General features: G+C 38.6%; 1 protein-coding gene across 5 annotated transcripts in view; it reads left to right on the top strand.

Annotated features, from left to right (window-relative positions):
• The window catches only part of EMC2 (ER membrane protein complex subunit 2), a 47,595-nt gene that overhangs the window by 22,290 nt on the left and 10,259 nt on the right, over nucleotides 1-15,046 (top strand). For all 5 annotated transcript variants that reach the window (XM_068396108.1, XM_068396110.1, XM_068396111.1 and 2 more), the window contains 2 exons: nucleotides 11,416-11,501; nucleotides 11,672-11,731. In XM_068396108.1, coding sequence (XP_068252209.1) covers nucleotides 11,416-11,501; nucleotides 11,672-11,731 — 146 coding nt within the window. The remainder of the gene's footprint in view (nucleotides 1-11,415; nucleotides 11,502-11,671; nucleotides 11,732-15,046) is intronic.

The raw sequence follows: 15,046 nt of genomic DNA, 5'->3' as shown, positions 1-15,046 counted from the left end.
ACTCATCTGACAATGGAGCAATGTTAATGTTGTCACTTCAGAGATCATGTTTCATTTTTCAAAGCGTGCAGGTGTTGAGTAAGAGTCTGTCCCTTCTCTGAAGAGTTTAATGAATGAAATGTGACTCCTGTAAAAAGCACAACTTGTGTGCATTTTAATAGGATAAGAATGGGAACCTTTTCTATTCTCGTCCATTTTGGTTGAAATGAAGGCTTATTAGAGCTGTAGCTGACAGATCAATCTGTTATTAAAGGTGCATAACATTTTCCATTGTAGAACCTTTTTTACTAATTAAAATTTAATGTTGATTGAAAATCTTTATACTAATGCTGAACAGTGGCTGAGTTTGTAGATCTTCAGGTAAAATGCTTTGTCTGCTTCTCAGAACAAAATAAGGGGGCCATTGTTTTTTATCAGGGTTGGTAGAAAGGACTTTTTTGTTTGGTTATCCTGCTCTGCTTTGGAGGAGAGCCTTGGATACCAACAGGAAAAGAGCTCTTGATAGAATGCAGCTTCTATTATACTGTGAGAAAAACACTCAAACTGGCTAAGTTACAGGCATTTGAAAATCTTCACCTCATGTTCTCAGTAGAGACTGCTGGAATTTTTATTAAATACATCTTCTTAAAATCCCGTTTGTATTGAGCATGATCTATACCAGGCTACAGAGACTGAGCAGGATTTCCTTGCAGTTACTCCTTATGGCTGTATGGCTATGGGAAAGGGGCAGAAAGTAGGGAGACTCCTTTCTTTTCTGAGTTGCACCCAAGCGATGAGCAGGAGAAGGAAAAAAAACATCCAGAAGGAACTGAGTAAAAAGAAAAGGAAGCAGAACTGTGAGGACCAAAAGAGAGAGGGACAGGTAGTGGAAGGTTAGGTGGTTAGTTAACAGGAGAGGTTAGGTCAGATGTAGCAGAACAGATGGCTTGAAAGGTGGGTAGGAGATCAGAACAGATCTTTCCCTTACCTAAAAAAAAGAAAAAAAAAAATCACGTGTTGCCTTGAGGCATTTTTTTTTTCTGCTGTCAGCTTTGAGACCTACTGATGAAATGTCTCTTATTCCTTGTAGTACCTGGTGTGTATTGGTTCTGTCAGTAACTTTTAGCTCTAATAGTGAAGGTAGATACCATTTGAATGCTGCAAGAAACCAAATTTGTGTCTCTGCAAGATGGAATTTCTGTTCTTTCACTAAAAAAAACCCCAGGTACACTTCATGCCTTCTGGAGATAAGGCTGAATGCTCAAGCATGCTTCTTAAAAAAATGTCAGAATCTGCCTGCTCTTAAAATGACTGGTAGTCTTTTGAAGTAAGTAGTTATTGTTTAGCAGTATCCTTTGTAAGTTCAGATAATACAATGGCTAAACTTTGATATAATTTTGTAATATGAAATGTAACGCCACACTCAAACTCTAGGCATTTTTAAATAGCAAGTTGATCTTCACAGTGTTCTCAGTATCTTTATTAGTGGTCTGGATACTACATTAGGGTTTATGTTTTGGATGGATTGCTTGTGTAAAATTCAGTAGGAAATTTGTGTGGAATTGATATAGCCGTATTTTCTATTTGATACGCAAGTTCTCATTTCTGGGAATGGTGCTCTCACTACTTCAGTTCTTATGTGTCGTGAATGTTTTTTTTCCTCTCATTTGTCCCGCAGCAGCTATGTGAGATGAAGCAGTACTGACATGTTACATATGGAGAGCAGATGAAAGCCCAGCTCTGCAAAATTATTTAGGACTCAGTTCCTAAGCAGGCAGTCAGCTCTCTGATTTTGCTATTGATTTCAATTCCGTAACTAATATTAAATGAGGAATTTTTAGACTGTGTGTACATGTCTGTATCAGATTAAGTTGAATGCCTTTTTGCATTATTTTACCCTGTCAGAGATTCTGCTTTTGGGGAGCAATTTGAACGTAGACACGTTTATTTTAATTAGATAGCTAAATGTTTTTGTCAGTCGGGCCGTTCTCGAGGTGGCCTGTCCAGGAGTGCCAAGAAGATTGATGATGAGAAAGGAAATTGCGTTCATGTGTTCAAGACTTAGGTTGGTGTCTAACCCACTCCACTGTCATTCTAGTGCATCTGCAGTTTCTCCTGATTCTTCAGCTCGACCAACAAGAAGATTGCGGAGCTCTTGGTCGACACCAGGGGAAAGTGAGATAAGGCACAAAGTCCTGCCTTAATTCTAATCCACAGAAAATCTGATGTCTTTATTGGGATAATTCTCCTGCTCTTTTTCTTGCCACTTTTTCAACTAAGCTTTTAATACAGCAAGACGCAGTATATGCTTGCTTAGCTTAGGGCATGTGGATAATCTCACTAATTTCATGGGTCTAGTAATATAATTGTGTGAACGAAGAACTAAAACCAGAATTTTCAGAACAGGATAGCGTTCTGGGTGAAGCTGTTGTCTTTCAGGGTTTGTAAAATACTTCACTAACAACTCTGTTGTTTATGGGAATGGGCAGGAAGAAGTATATGGTCAACAGCACGGTCGTATGAAACTACACTTTCCCGTACTATTTTGAGATTCTTTTTCTAGCCAAGCTGGACATGTGTCAGAAAAGGCATAGGAGGTGGTTGTAGACATATGGGAATCCAGATACTAGGAAGATTCAAAGCAAAATCATAGTACTTAGTATCATATAAATAGGCAGCAATTATGTATCATGAATATCAGAGTTCATTTTTCGTAGCATCTCTTTCTATCATTGAGCATTACAATCATCTTGACTGTATAGGTATCTTTTTTTTTCCCCAGCTCCTTGTCTCTATCAAATAACATGAGAATAACGAGCACGAAGTCTGAGCATTGCATATCTATTTATCATCTGAACAGTGATAGTTCTGTAAAACTCCTGCAGTAGCTGTGCATTCATTTTGAATAGACAAGAGACCTCTTGTTAACTTCTTGCAGATTTGTACATTTATCTACAGGATGCTTTAACTTACAAAAAGGAAAATTGTTCACCAAATGAAGTATCTACTAACAGAGGGAATTTTCTGAGATGATGTGTCAATGTTTCATTAAATATGTTGCTAGCACTGCTGGGAAAGACACAACTAGTCCTAGTTGTTTCATGGTAGTTTTAAAAGGAATTGAAAAAGATAGCTTGGAGCTGTGTCTGATACAGGATGGAGTTGGTGAGAGGTGTGAAGAGCTGCAGCTGCTGCTTCAGATGGTCTCCAGGGAGGATGGATGATTAAGCTGGGGATGGACTACATGGATTCTAAAAAAATGTTTTCTTCTTTTGACAGTCAGAGCATCATTTACCTTCGCTGGGTTGTTTTTGCTTCTTGTTGAGTCATGATTGGTGAAGTGAGAAAGCAGAGTGCCTTCCAGCATTTTTCCCATGTTTTACTTCTGTGAGTGCAGCGCTTTTAAATGTTGGGGGAGATTTTGTCCCTTGAAATTGAGTATTTGAGAACATAAGAACAGCTCTACTGGAGTCATGCCAAAAGTCCATTTTGCTTGTCCTGTTTCTGACAGTGACCAATAGCAGGTACCGGGAGAAGTGTATAAGAACAAGGCAATCATACAGCATGCTGTGGTCTCTTCTGCCAGTTTCTATTCGTCTTGATGTTATGGTTTTCCTGTGCCAGAAGTGGTAACTGGTTTTAGTACCTCGTAATGAAATTTCTGCAGTGATTTTTTTTTTAAACTGCTTTTAGAATTTGCATAAATTTGGTTGCATGTGTCTACATCTTTCAGAAATGAAATTTCATCATGTATTCATGGATTAGGCAAATATTCTGTGATTCTGTGAAATATCTTTTTTTTTTTTTCAAATCTACAATCTAACAGTTTTGTTTGATATCCCCAATTCATCTGTTACAGTTCACAGTTACTTTCTGTTCACTTTATTCTTGCTCATGATTTTAGGGATCTTTTGCATTTTTCTTCCCTCTAAGCTCTGAAGTCCTAATCTGTCTAGCAGTTCTTGTTCCCATTCTGTGCCCTGAAACCCTGCTGCTGTTCTGAGTGTCCTTTCTGGTTTTTTTTCTGTATTTGGTTGAGGAAGGAGAGAACAGAACTATGAACAGTCAGTATTAAAAATGCAAGAGCATTATGGAATTATACAATGGAAAAATCATGCCTCTGCTGTGTCTTCTTCTGATAATTCCAGTATTATGGTGTTGGTTTTGGTTTGGTTTTTAAGACCTCTTTTGAACATTTAGCTGACATTTTATGTAACTGTTTATTGCAACTCCGGCCTCTCCCTCCTAAATGGGCTAATTCATAGAATCATAGAATGTCCTGAGTTGGAAGGGACCCACAAGGATCATTGAGTCCAACTCCTGTCCCAGCCTAGGACAGCTCCAGAATTCACACCATGTGTCTGAGGGCACTGTCCAAATGCTTCTTGAATGCTCTCAGGCTTGGCGCCATGACTGCTTCCCTGGGGAGCCTGTTCCGGTGCTCCCCCACCCTCTGGGTGAAGAACGTTTTCCTAATATCCAACCTAAACCTCCCCTGGCATATCTTCCTGCCGTTCCCTCAACTTCTGTCACTGGTCACCAGGGTGAAGAGGTCAGCGCCCACTCCTCCACTTCCCCTTGTGAGGAAGTTGTAGACCGCAATGAGGTCTCCCCTCAGTCTTCTCTTCTCCAAGCTGAACAGACCTAGTGACTTCTGCCGCTCCTTGTACGGCTTCCCCTCTAAACCCTTCATCATCTTTGTGGCTCTCCTCTCGACACTCTCTAGTATCTTCATATCCTTTTTATACTGTGGCACCCAAAACTGCTCACAGTTCTCAAGGTGAGGCCACACCAGTGCAAAGTATAGTGGGACAATCACCTCCCTCGTCTGGCTAGCAATGCTATGCTTGATGCACCCCAGGATGCGGTTGGCCCTCTTGGCTGCCAAGGGCACACTTGCTGTTGACCAGAACCCCCAGATCCCTTTCTGTGGGGCTGCTCTCCAGCCTCTCGTTCCCCAGTCTGTAGGGGAGTACATCTAGGGTTGTCATGTCCCAGGTGCAAAATCCGTCACTTTCCCTTGTTAAACTTCATGCGGTTGGTGATCGCTCACCTTTCTAATTTATCTAGGTCTCTCTGCAGGGCCTCTCTGCCCTCAGGAGTGTCAACAGTTCCTCCCAATTTAGTGTCATCAGCGAATTTGAATAGTAGTCCTTCAAGTCCTGCATCCAAATCATTAATGAAGATATTGAAGAGCACTGGCCCCAAGATGGATCCCTGAGGAACCCCACTAGTGACCGGTCACCAGCCCGATGTAGCCCCATTTACTAGAACTCTTTGAGCCCTACTCATCAGCCAATTGTTCACCCAGATTATGTGTTTATCCAGCTGTATGCTGGACATTTTGCCCAGGAGGATACTGTGAGAGACAGTATCGAAAGCTTTACTGAAATCCAAAAAGATTACATCGACTGGCTTCCCTTGGTCAATTAGGTGGGTAACCTTGTCATAGAAAGAAATCGAATTTGTCAAACAGGACTTTCCCCTTATGAACCAGTGCTGTCTGGGACCAATGACTGCATTGTCTTTTAAGATGTGTTTCAGTAACTCCCAGAATAATTTTCTCCCTAATTTTTCCAGGCACCGAGGTGAGAATTCAGAGAGCTTTGCTGTGTACATTAAACTGTAAATACTGTTTTACCCTATATGCAACCCTTTATCTAGATTAAATTTCAGGGGCTGTTCTATCATCCTGACACCCACTGTTGTGAATGCTGGTGTTTACAGTTGACTTTTGTTCTTTATACTTAAATAACTCATTATCATCAATTAACTTTAGCACATCTCTATTAGTTCCCTTGTTAGAACAGTAATGAAGATGCTGAGCAGTAGTTTTTAGTACAGGCAACACTGGGATTCTCAGTGCAGAGAACTCACTAGTGGACAAGAACTCTTTTCTCCTGTATTTTATACCTTTTGGCTAATTTATTTATCCATGTGAAGACCTTCTCCTGTTACCCTGTGGCAGCTTACTTTCCTTCAGAGCTTTTGGCTTCAGAGTGAGAAATCTTTTTGAAATTATTTTTGAAGTTGAAGTTGACTTTTAAATGGATCTTTATTATCCACACTCTTAGTGACTCCTTCGAAGAACTCCAGCAGATCTGGGAAGCCTTACTTGTCTCTGTGTAAACTGTTCTTATTCTTCTTTGATATATAGCATTTTTCATGTTTTCCAATTCCAGGCTTTAGCTTTTTAGCCTTCATAGCTTCTACCAATTTGCTGTGTGCTGGTGTTAGACTTTATGGGCTATTGTTCATTGGATTCCCCCTAGAACCCTGTAAAAAGTTATGTTCACCATTGCTACTTATGCTTTGACATTATCCCTAAAGGAGCAGCTTCAACTCAGCAGCTCTGTGCCTGCATAGATTAATTTGCAAGATTTGGCCTGATTTGACTGTCTTCCATGGTTAACTATGAAAAAACTCTTTAAGTCTGGTGAGAGTACATTCGTTATTGTGGTTATATTCAGATTATGTAGTATTTTTTGATGTCTGTTTAATTCCTTCCCTTTATCTTTGTTGTAGTTGTTTATACTTCTGTTTTGATCTGCATATTGCGATTTGAAGGAAATTATTTTAATGTGTCAAACTCTTAGACCAAATGCATGTTTTCTAAAATGCTGCAGCAATTATACAGATACAAAATTGTTCTTTTCTTAGAGGTATCAGTCCCGGAAAATTCTCCTACTAATACTTTCTTTGCAACCATGAGATTTAGAGCAATCTTAGACCCTCTCTTGGTATGTTTTACTAACCAAATGCAGAAGTTGATAAATGTTCAAATCCTCACTTCACTTTGAGTCTACTTAATGCTAATTAAAAAGAATCATGACAAATGGAGGATTAGTTCTTGTGCCAGATTGGGGATTATTAGTCTTCAAAAGAAATAGCTTGGAAAGGTTCGCTGTTTAATAAATATGTGACATACTGAGGTACCTTAGTCCATATGATACTGATTACGGTATAAGTGTTTCTTTAAGATGGCATATATCTTTCCATTAAGAATGCTGCATTTACAGAATCTGCCAATAACCATTCCAGCGTTTTGTTTTAAACTGTGGAAAATTGATAGGGGGAATTCCATGTTGTAGGTTCTGCATGGTCAAACACTGCAGATCCTGTTGCAGCACTGAAATCTTTGTCTTTTCCTTTTGATTTAAGGTGGAAGGAGAAAGGAGATTGAGTTCACTTTTGCATCAGGCTTGTTCTTAAGAATCTTACTGTTGTGACACGAAGAGCTGAAATGTAACTCTTGAGCGTTACTTTTCTATCTTTGTTAATAGAATTATGACAACTGTTTTAGTATGCTTCATAGATTCAAAATAATCTCAAATCTTGTAGTTAAAAATAGGTTTCTCGTGACTATTCTTAGTGGACTTGAAATTAATGATTGAACAGATTTGTACTCTGCTTTCTGCAGTTTTTTAGTATCTTGCAATAGGTGCCTTAAAAATGAGCTCATATTTTGAAATTTGAGATTTTTATTAAACAAAGCCCTGAAACATAATAAAACACATGAAATGGCCTGGTTTTCTTGTATCAGCTGATACTAAGGTAATAAATCAGATGTATGAAATGAATGCTAGGTAAAGCTTCCTTAGAATTGGTGGGAGTCTGCCTTTCTTTATAAAATAACTAGTTTTCCTCTGGTAAAGTGGTTGTTAGTGTTGGCAGTGGTTTTGTGCAGTACAACATTTTGTTTAATTTGATGGAAATAAAGAAAAATTGGGTTTTTTTGTGTGACATAACTAACTAAATTGTTGTTAGTTATGCCACTTTCCTCAGGATGCTCAGTAAGCATATGAGTGTGAGCCCCAGCTCACCGTGGAGGAAGCTGATACACGCAGGGAACTAGAGAGGGGCTCAGGGACAATATCAATCAGAATAAGAATTAGAAGTTTACAGCACACAAAATGGCCCATGTCCTGGTTTTAGTGCAGGCCTTTTCATCTCTGATTTTCTTACAGCATTGACTGCTAGAGTCATACTAAATTTCAGTTTTTATTAAAAAAAAAAACCTAATAATCTTCATGATTCAAAGAGAAGCTAGAAAGTCCCATGGGAGAGCAGTCTGTGAATACAGATAAAAGCAATAGTGGTGTGTTTTAATTATTTTTTAGTCTGTCTTATCACTCCTAGAAATCACAGAGCTGAATACGTCAGATCTGCTGAACACCTATGTATATGTCTCTTGGCAATGCATTCAGAATACGTGTTATAATTTTATTTATGTGATTGAAAAATGTAATTACTTTAAAAAAAAACCCTACATCCTCACTGACTTCTTCCCAGCGGTTTTAAAGAGACTTTCAAAAATTCTATGCTACTATATGACATTTTGTTCATCCTTTGAATGTCAGCACTGTTTTGAGTGTCTCAGCCTCTTTTTTGTAAACTAAGGGTTCTCTGGCATTTTTGAAGGTTTATTTGAGGGTGAGGAGAGGGCAGATTTCAAGCCCAAATGCTGCTTTATTTTTAGTGATAAGGTGGATAAAACAGGAAGTTTTAAATTCTACTTTTCTCAAATAAGAAACAAAAAGTGTAATTTGGAAGAAATTTTGTGGGATGTGATGCAGTTTAGAAGCGAATAAATCTTGTCAAATGTGTATGTAATTCATTTTACTCCTAAGGGCTACCATCAGAACATGTTAATTATGTCTAATCCTTTTATCCTCATTATTTGGTTCCATTAGATGATGTGCTTGTTATAGGTAAAAATCAGTTTATGTTTGTGACTAGAAGTAGTAGTAGCTTTTCATAAGTTAATGTCTTGAGGTTACAGTGATTTACATTATTTGGGAGTGCTGTGGTTAAGAAATAAAGTAACCATCGAGAAAATGTGTTTCCAGACTCTTGGAGGACTCACTTGCATGTGACTGAAGGAGTTGCATTAGAAACGAAAAAGGAGGGTGACTTATGTAGACTGTTCCTGTTTGCCATTGCAAATTAACTTGTCAGATGCATTGCTTGATTTTATATATTGAACGGATGATTTCAGTTCTCAAGCAGTTTAGCTTTGATCAGTTCAGTCTCTTGATTGTTTTTTCTTTAAATTTTGAAAGTAGCAGCTGAATTTTTAATCCAAAAAGCTACATTTTAAAGGGGATAATCTGTCACCTGCAAAAAAACTTATTGTCTTCGTAAGCTGTAATTGCATGATACGCTCCTTTGGCTGTGCACGCTGTTATCCGCACTTTCTCTTCTTTCATGTTTCGGGCTCAGTGGGCAGGTCACTGGGCTGTGTATAATATCAGCCTTGGGTAGTGAGTGTAACATTGCCCTGGTCCCACCAGAGCAGGGGCAGTGACCTGCTTTACGAAATGCTTTGAGACCTCTTCATAAAACGTGGTAGAGAGCAATGGTTTGGGTTTTTTTTTGTTTTGGTTTGTTTTTTTGTTTAGTAATAGTAGCAATATGATAAGCATATGGGATTTTTCTTTTCATATTTAAAAAAATAAGTTTAATTACACTGTTATCTTTATTTTAAAAACTCAAAAATAAAATAAACAGTGCCTATTATTGTTATAGTGATAAATGTGGTCAGCAGTTAAAATTTCCAGAGTCAGTTATGGCTTTTAGCCAAATGTCTCCCAGTAAAAGTAAAATGAGGAATGTAACTTCACAGGTTGCAGTTTGACAAAGCAGCAGGGGAAAACAAAACAACTGTGGGTAAACCCACCACGCTGCCTGTGTCCTAATGTGTCTCTTCATCGTTCTGATGAATTTTCTTTCTGTCTGTGCCTTGCATTTAAGCAGAAGAGTGAAATATGTTTTCCTCACTTGAGTCATTTTCACTGAATTTTCATCGATTATATCTTTGTGCAGGAGGTGAAGGGGATGAACTCAAAGGACAGAATAAACCCACAGTTGGAGTTAAAAGCCTTTCTAGCTGTGCTGTTTTGGTAGCTTGAAGTAGTTTACTTAAATGCTATGGTCTGCTCTTCTTCTGGAAGCAATAAATTTGTTCAAATGATGATCAAAGGATAAGAAATTATTTAAGAAAATAGTTGTGTTTAAAATACTGTAAAAATACAAGAACTCTTTCTCAGTATATGAGACTGTGATCTTAGGAAGGTACTTCATGAAGAAACTAATTTCAGAGCTATCTTAAATTCAAGGATTGAAATCGTTCAAGGTTGTGTTGAAGAGTTGTCCGTTCCCGTGCTGTCAGAGCTTCTGTAAGGTGATATCCAACTGTATAACCTCTTTATAAGATACGAAATGGGATGAGAGCTAAGAGCACAATAAGCAGTGGGACTTTGTTACTGGAAAAGTATGCGCTTTTTTTAAAAATTAATATTATCTCATGGAGAAATGGCATGTAAGTGTGTGTGTATATGCAGACACATCACGCACACCAGGCCGTCTGTCTTCTCGTGTCTGACTACAGTGATTGTGGTCACCCAGGAGAACAGGGGTTATAGGCAAGGCAGGAGGCTCGTGGCGTTTTGTGTAAAATTCCATGTTACTCTGGAATTTGGTTTTACTTTTATTCTGTCAGATTCCTGATCTGATGGCTTTCAGGCTGGCTGAGGTGTAATGCTGTTTGCTCCAAACTCTGTCAGACTGCTGGGAAGATGTCCATTGTTTTGAATTACACAGCAAGTGTATCTTGATTCACAACTCCTCGAGGTCTGAAAACTGCTTTTAGAGAACTGTAACCAACATACTTCAGAAACTGGAATATTGGATTGGAGTACAGAATAATCAACTATTAAAATTCTGTGTATCTTTTCTGCTGATGGTCTGTAACAACTGTTAGGAGTTCAAAATTTAAATACATTATAATTTTTATAACTCGTTTTTGTATTGTTTATGTTGAAATGTATTTTCCATCCGCATATCAAAGTACTGCTCAGTTTTGCCATTGAAATGGCTGTTCTGTATTCCCCTTACACTGAGGAGTGTACTTTGTGCTCCAAGAATGATGAGAAACTTGTTTATGAAATCGGTGTGTGTTCAACGTTAATTAAAGATGGCATTCAGCACTCCAACAAGGATCTTTAAAAATGGCTGAAAGACGTGTTTATACAGTGGCAACCAAGATGCATCTGCGGGATTCTCTAAGACTCAGTCACCATCTCTTCTTTATAGTCATGGATCTTGTGAGTGACAAGGTGGGGGTCTTTGGAATGGCGGAAGATTAGCATCCCCTGCTGTTTTGTAATTATCAGAATCTGGACAGTCATTTATTTGAATGAAATAATGCATACAGTTTGTGCCTCCGAAGAAAAGCATATGTAATGTGATTGTAAGAAGAGGTTTTCAGTCTCTCAGTGGGATGTCATAGGGTATGTTTATAAACTTCAACCTAGCAGTTGCTCTGCAGTGGAATTTCACTCGTATTGAGATAATAATTTGCACAGTCAAATTGCTTTCTTTACAAAAACCCAGGGAATTATGAGACCCTAATCCTTTATTAATGCCAACCCATAGGCAGCAAGAAAGCGTAAGATTGCCATTCGAAAAGCCCAGGGGAAAAATCTTGAGGCCATCCGAGAGCTGAATGAGTATCTGGAACAGTGAGTGTCTTACAAGAATACAGATTGTGTTTTGCTATTCTGATAAATCTTTTTAATTAAAATGGAATTTGCATTTAATTTACACTTTTGCTTCCATGCCGGTCATTTACAGGATCCCTTGCACATGCTTTCTTTTTTTCTTTTTTTCCTCTCTTGTCTTCTCTGTACAGATTTGTTGGAGACCAAGAAGCTTGGCATGAACTTGCAGAACTTTACATCAATGAACATGAGTAAGTTGTTTGCTAAGTCCACACAAAAACTGTTAAATTGAAAGCTAGAGTAGGTTTACAAGTGTCAAAGACCTCAGTGATTTTTTTTGAAGGACTAGTGCTAGAAAGTATGCTGTCTCATTTCCAATATAACAAACATCAAGAGGAAATAATTACCAGCCTTATTTGACTACCAAATGCTTTAAGAAGGCATTTGATTTTAAAGCAGAAAGTTTACTTAATTACCTGTATGTTTTAGTCATTTTTTTAAATCCAATATTTTAAAAGAAGTGGTTTGAGTGTAGCAGGGAACGGCACTTATTTCCCGTAATTCTTCATTCAAGTGGTGTTTTTACTAGTTACAGATTTTAAATTCTTTACTTCTAAAATCAGTTGATCACAGCAACAGATATTCTGATTTTCTTTTAGCCTACCACTGCAAGAGCTTTTAGTAGCTTTTAAAAAAAAATCCCCAAAAAAACATGGATGCAGAGTTAGAGGCATCTGGTCGCCTGGGTACAAACCCAATGCAATCAAGAATGCTGAATGTTGTAGTAACTTGCTTATTGGATATTTAATGGTTTTGTTGGCTTTTTTTTATTGCTGTAGTGAAAGGAGGAAATCCCAGTGTGAGAGGATTAGCTCAAAGCTTTAGTGCAAGTTTTCTAATATCACAGCATTAATTCTAACCTCTGCCCAAAGGCATATCTTTTTTTCCCCCTTGTTCTTCAGCCCAGCCTGAATTATATCACATTGTTTCCTTCCTTCCTTTCTAGAGAGTAGTAAAAGAATCGAATTCTCAAGGAAGAAATAGCCATTCTCACTGTGATGAAAAAATTGTTTCCTCCATCACCTCTCTTTCCACCCCATTCTCAAAGAAAATAATTATTAAACTCTTTCAAATGCTAACTTAAGGAATAATCTAGAATTTTTATATCCAGATTTCCATTTGTTTTGGGAAATTCACCCACCACTTTTCCAAGGAAATAGCTATTTTTGAAAAAAAAAAGGTTAGAAAGATATTTAAGCTTGTCAAATGTGTCGGTACAAAAGTGAATGATAGAGTGGTGCAAACATACATATTCCATTCCTGGCTGGGATTTTTTTTTTGCTAGAATCTTTATTATAAAATTGTGTAATAAAACCTGAGAAATAAATTGCTTTTGCTTCTATTTGTCTTGGTCTGTAATTCCAATAAAAAAATAATACGTAGAACTTTCTCCAGTTCATTGAAAAAATTAACTGTGCTCACTGTACTTTTATGAGCATCATTATTATTATTATTTTGATGATTAAATGGGGAAAAATTGGAATCCTGGCTAAAAAGGAACTAAAAGTTAATTTAAAAAAAAGGAAACAATTCATCAGCTTATTTGTTTTATCAGTGTCACAAATTTAGTCTTGCTTGTGAAATCACCATGCTGTTAACATTGTTCATAAACACACTATAGATGTGCAAGGTTTATATAGTCCTCAGTTCTACCCTGTGTTCTGTTATGAGGACTGTGGCTTCTGGTTTTAGAGAATGAGGTGGCTATCCTTTTATCTCCAAATTAATATTTGAAATACATGCGCAACTATCATAATGTGCACAGGAGAAAACCACAATATATTCATTTTAAGAAGTAAGATTTTACAGATTATATGGTTTAATCTTGTCTCATAATTGCTAAAGTGCTTTTACTCTGATATTAAATATCTACCCACACTGTCATTATAGATATTGTGTCTCTGAATTTTGGAATCCTATCATGTCAGCTCTGCGCGACAGTGCTATTGCATATCTGTAAAGATGCAAATTCTGCAGGAAACTCTGTTAGTTGAAAGATGATGAAGCTAAGATTTTTATAATTAAATAAACCTACATTTTGAGCTTGACTTCTTAATTCTTTCTGAAAGCTTTCTGTTGTGGTTTAACTCCAGCCTGCAATTAAGCACCCCACAGCCACTCTCTCACTCCCTCCCCCTCAGTGGGATGGGGGAGAGAATCAGGAAAAAAAAAAGTGAAACTCGTGAGTTGAGATAAACACAGTTTAACAGGACAGAAAAGGAAGGGAAAATAATAATAATAATAATAATAATAATAGAATATACAAAACAAGTGATGCATAATACAATTGCTCACCACCAACTGACTGATGCCCAACCAATCCCCAAGCTGGACTGTCCCCCAGCCAGCTCCCCCCAGTTTATATACTGGGCATGATATCGTATGGTAGGGAATACCCCTTCTACAGTACATAAAAGTTTTGACTGGTCAGGGCTAGCTCGATTGCTAGATCCCCTAGTGTTGACTAACTGTCTGGCCTTTGCTACATGTGTGTCTCAGCGTTTGAAGGTTCCACCACCCGTTGCTCTCAGTGTAGTCTATAACAGTCCATTATATCGTTCGATTTTTCCTGGAGGCTGGTACATGGTAGGAGATGTGATGTACCCACTCAATGCTGCGCTCCTTGGCCCAGGTGTTTATGAGGTTGCTTTGGAAATGAGTCGCATTGTCTGACTCAGTTCTTTCTGGGGTGCCACGTTGGCGTAAAGCTTGCTTTTCAAGGCCCAAGATTGTGTTCCGGGCGGTGGCACGGGCACAGGATATGTTTCCAGCCATCCAGTGGTTACTTCCACCATAGTGCTTACCTTGGTGGGTTTGTGGGAGTGAGAGATAGTCAACCTGACAGGCCTCCCCATATTTATATTCCAGCCGTCGTCCTCCATACCACAGAGGCTTTAACTGCTTGGCTTGTTTAATGGCAGCACGTTTCAGATTCATGGATAACCTGCGCGATAGTGTCCATGGTCAAGTCCCCCCCTTGATCATAAGCCCGTCTGTATGTTGCATCTCTTCCTTCATGGCCCCACTGAGCTGTAAATAGTTCACCCTTATGTTGCCAGTCCAAATCCACCTGAGCCACTTCAATCTTAGCAGCCTGATCCACCTCCTGCTTGTTTTGATGTTCTTCAGTGGCCCAGCTCTTGGGTACGTGGGCATTTACGTGATGTACTTTTACAACCAGATTCTCTATCCGGGACGCAATATCTTGCCACAGTGCAGCAGCCCAGATGGGTTTACCTCTGCGCTGCCAGTTGCTCTGCTTCCATTGCTGTATCCACCTCCGCAGGGCATTTGCCACCATCCATGAGTCAGTATAGAGATAGAGCTCTGGCCACTTCTATCAGCAGTATCTAAAGCCAGCTGGATGGCTTTCACCTTTGCAAACTGACTCGATTCACCTTCTCCTTCAGCAGTTTCTGCAGCTTGTCATATAGGACTCCGTACAACAGCTTTCCACTGCAATGTTTTCCTACAACGCGACAGGACCCATCAGTAAACAGGGCATA

The sequence above is a fragment of the Nyctibius grandis genome, chromosome 3 (assembly GCF_013368605.1).
Source record: "Nyctibius grandis isolate bNycGra1 chromosome 3, bNycGra1.pri, whole genome shotgun sequence".
NCBI lineage: Eukaryota > Metazoa > Chordata > Aves > Nyctibiiformes > Nyctibiidae > Nyctibius > Nyctibius grandis.
Note: the sequence above shows the minus strand (reverse complement) of the source record. Positions and strands in the feature narration are given on the sequence as shown.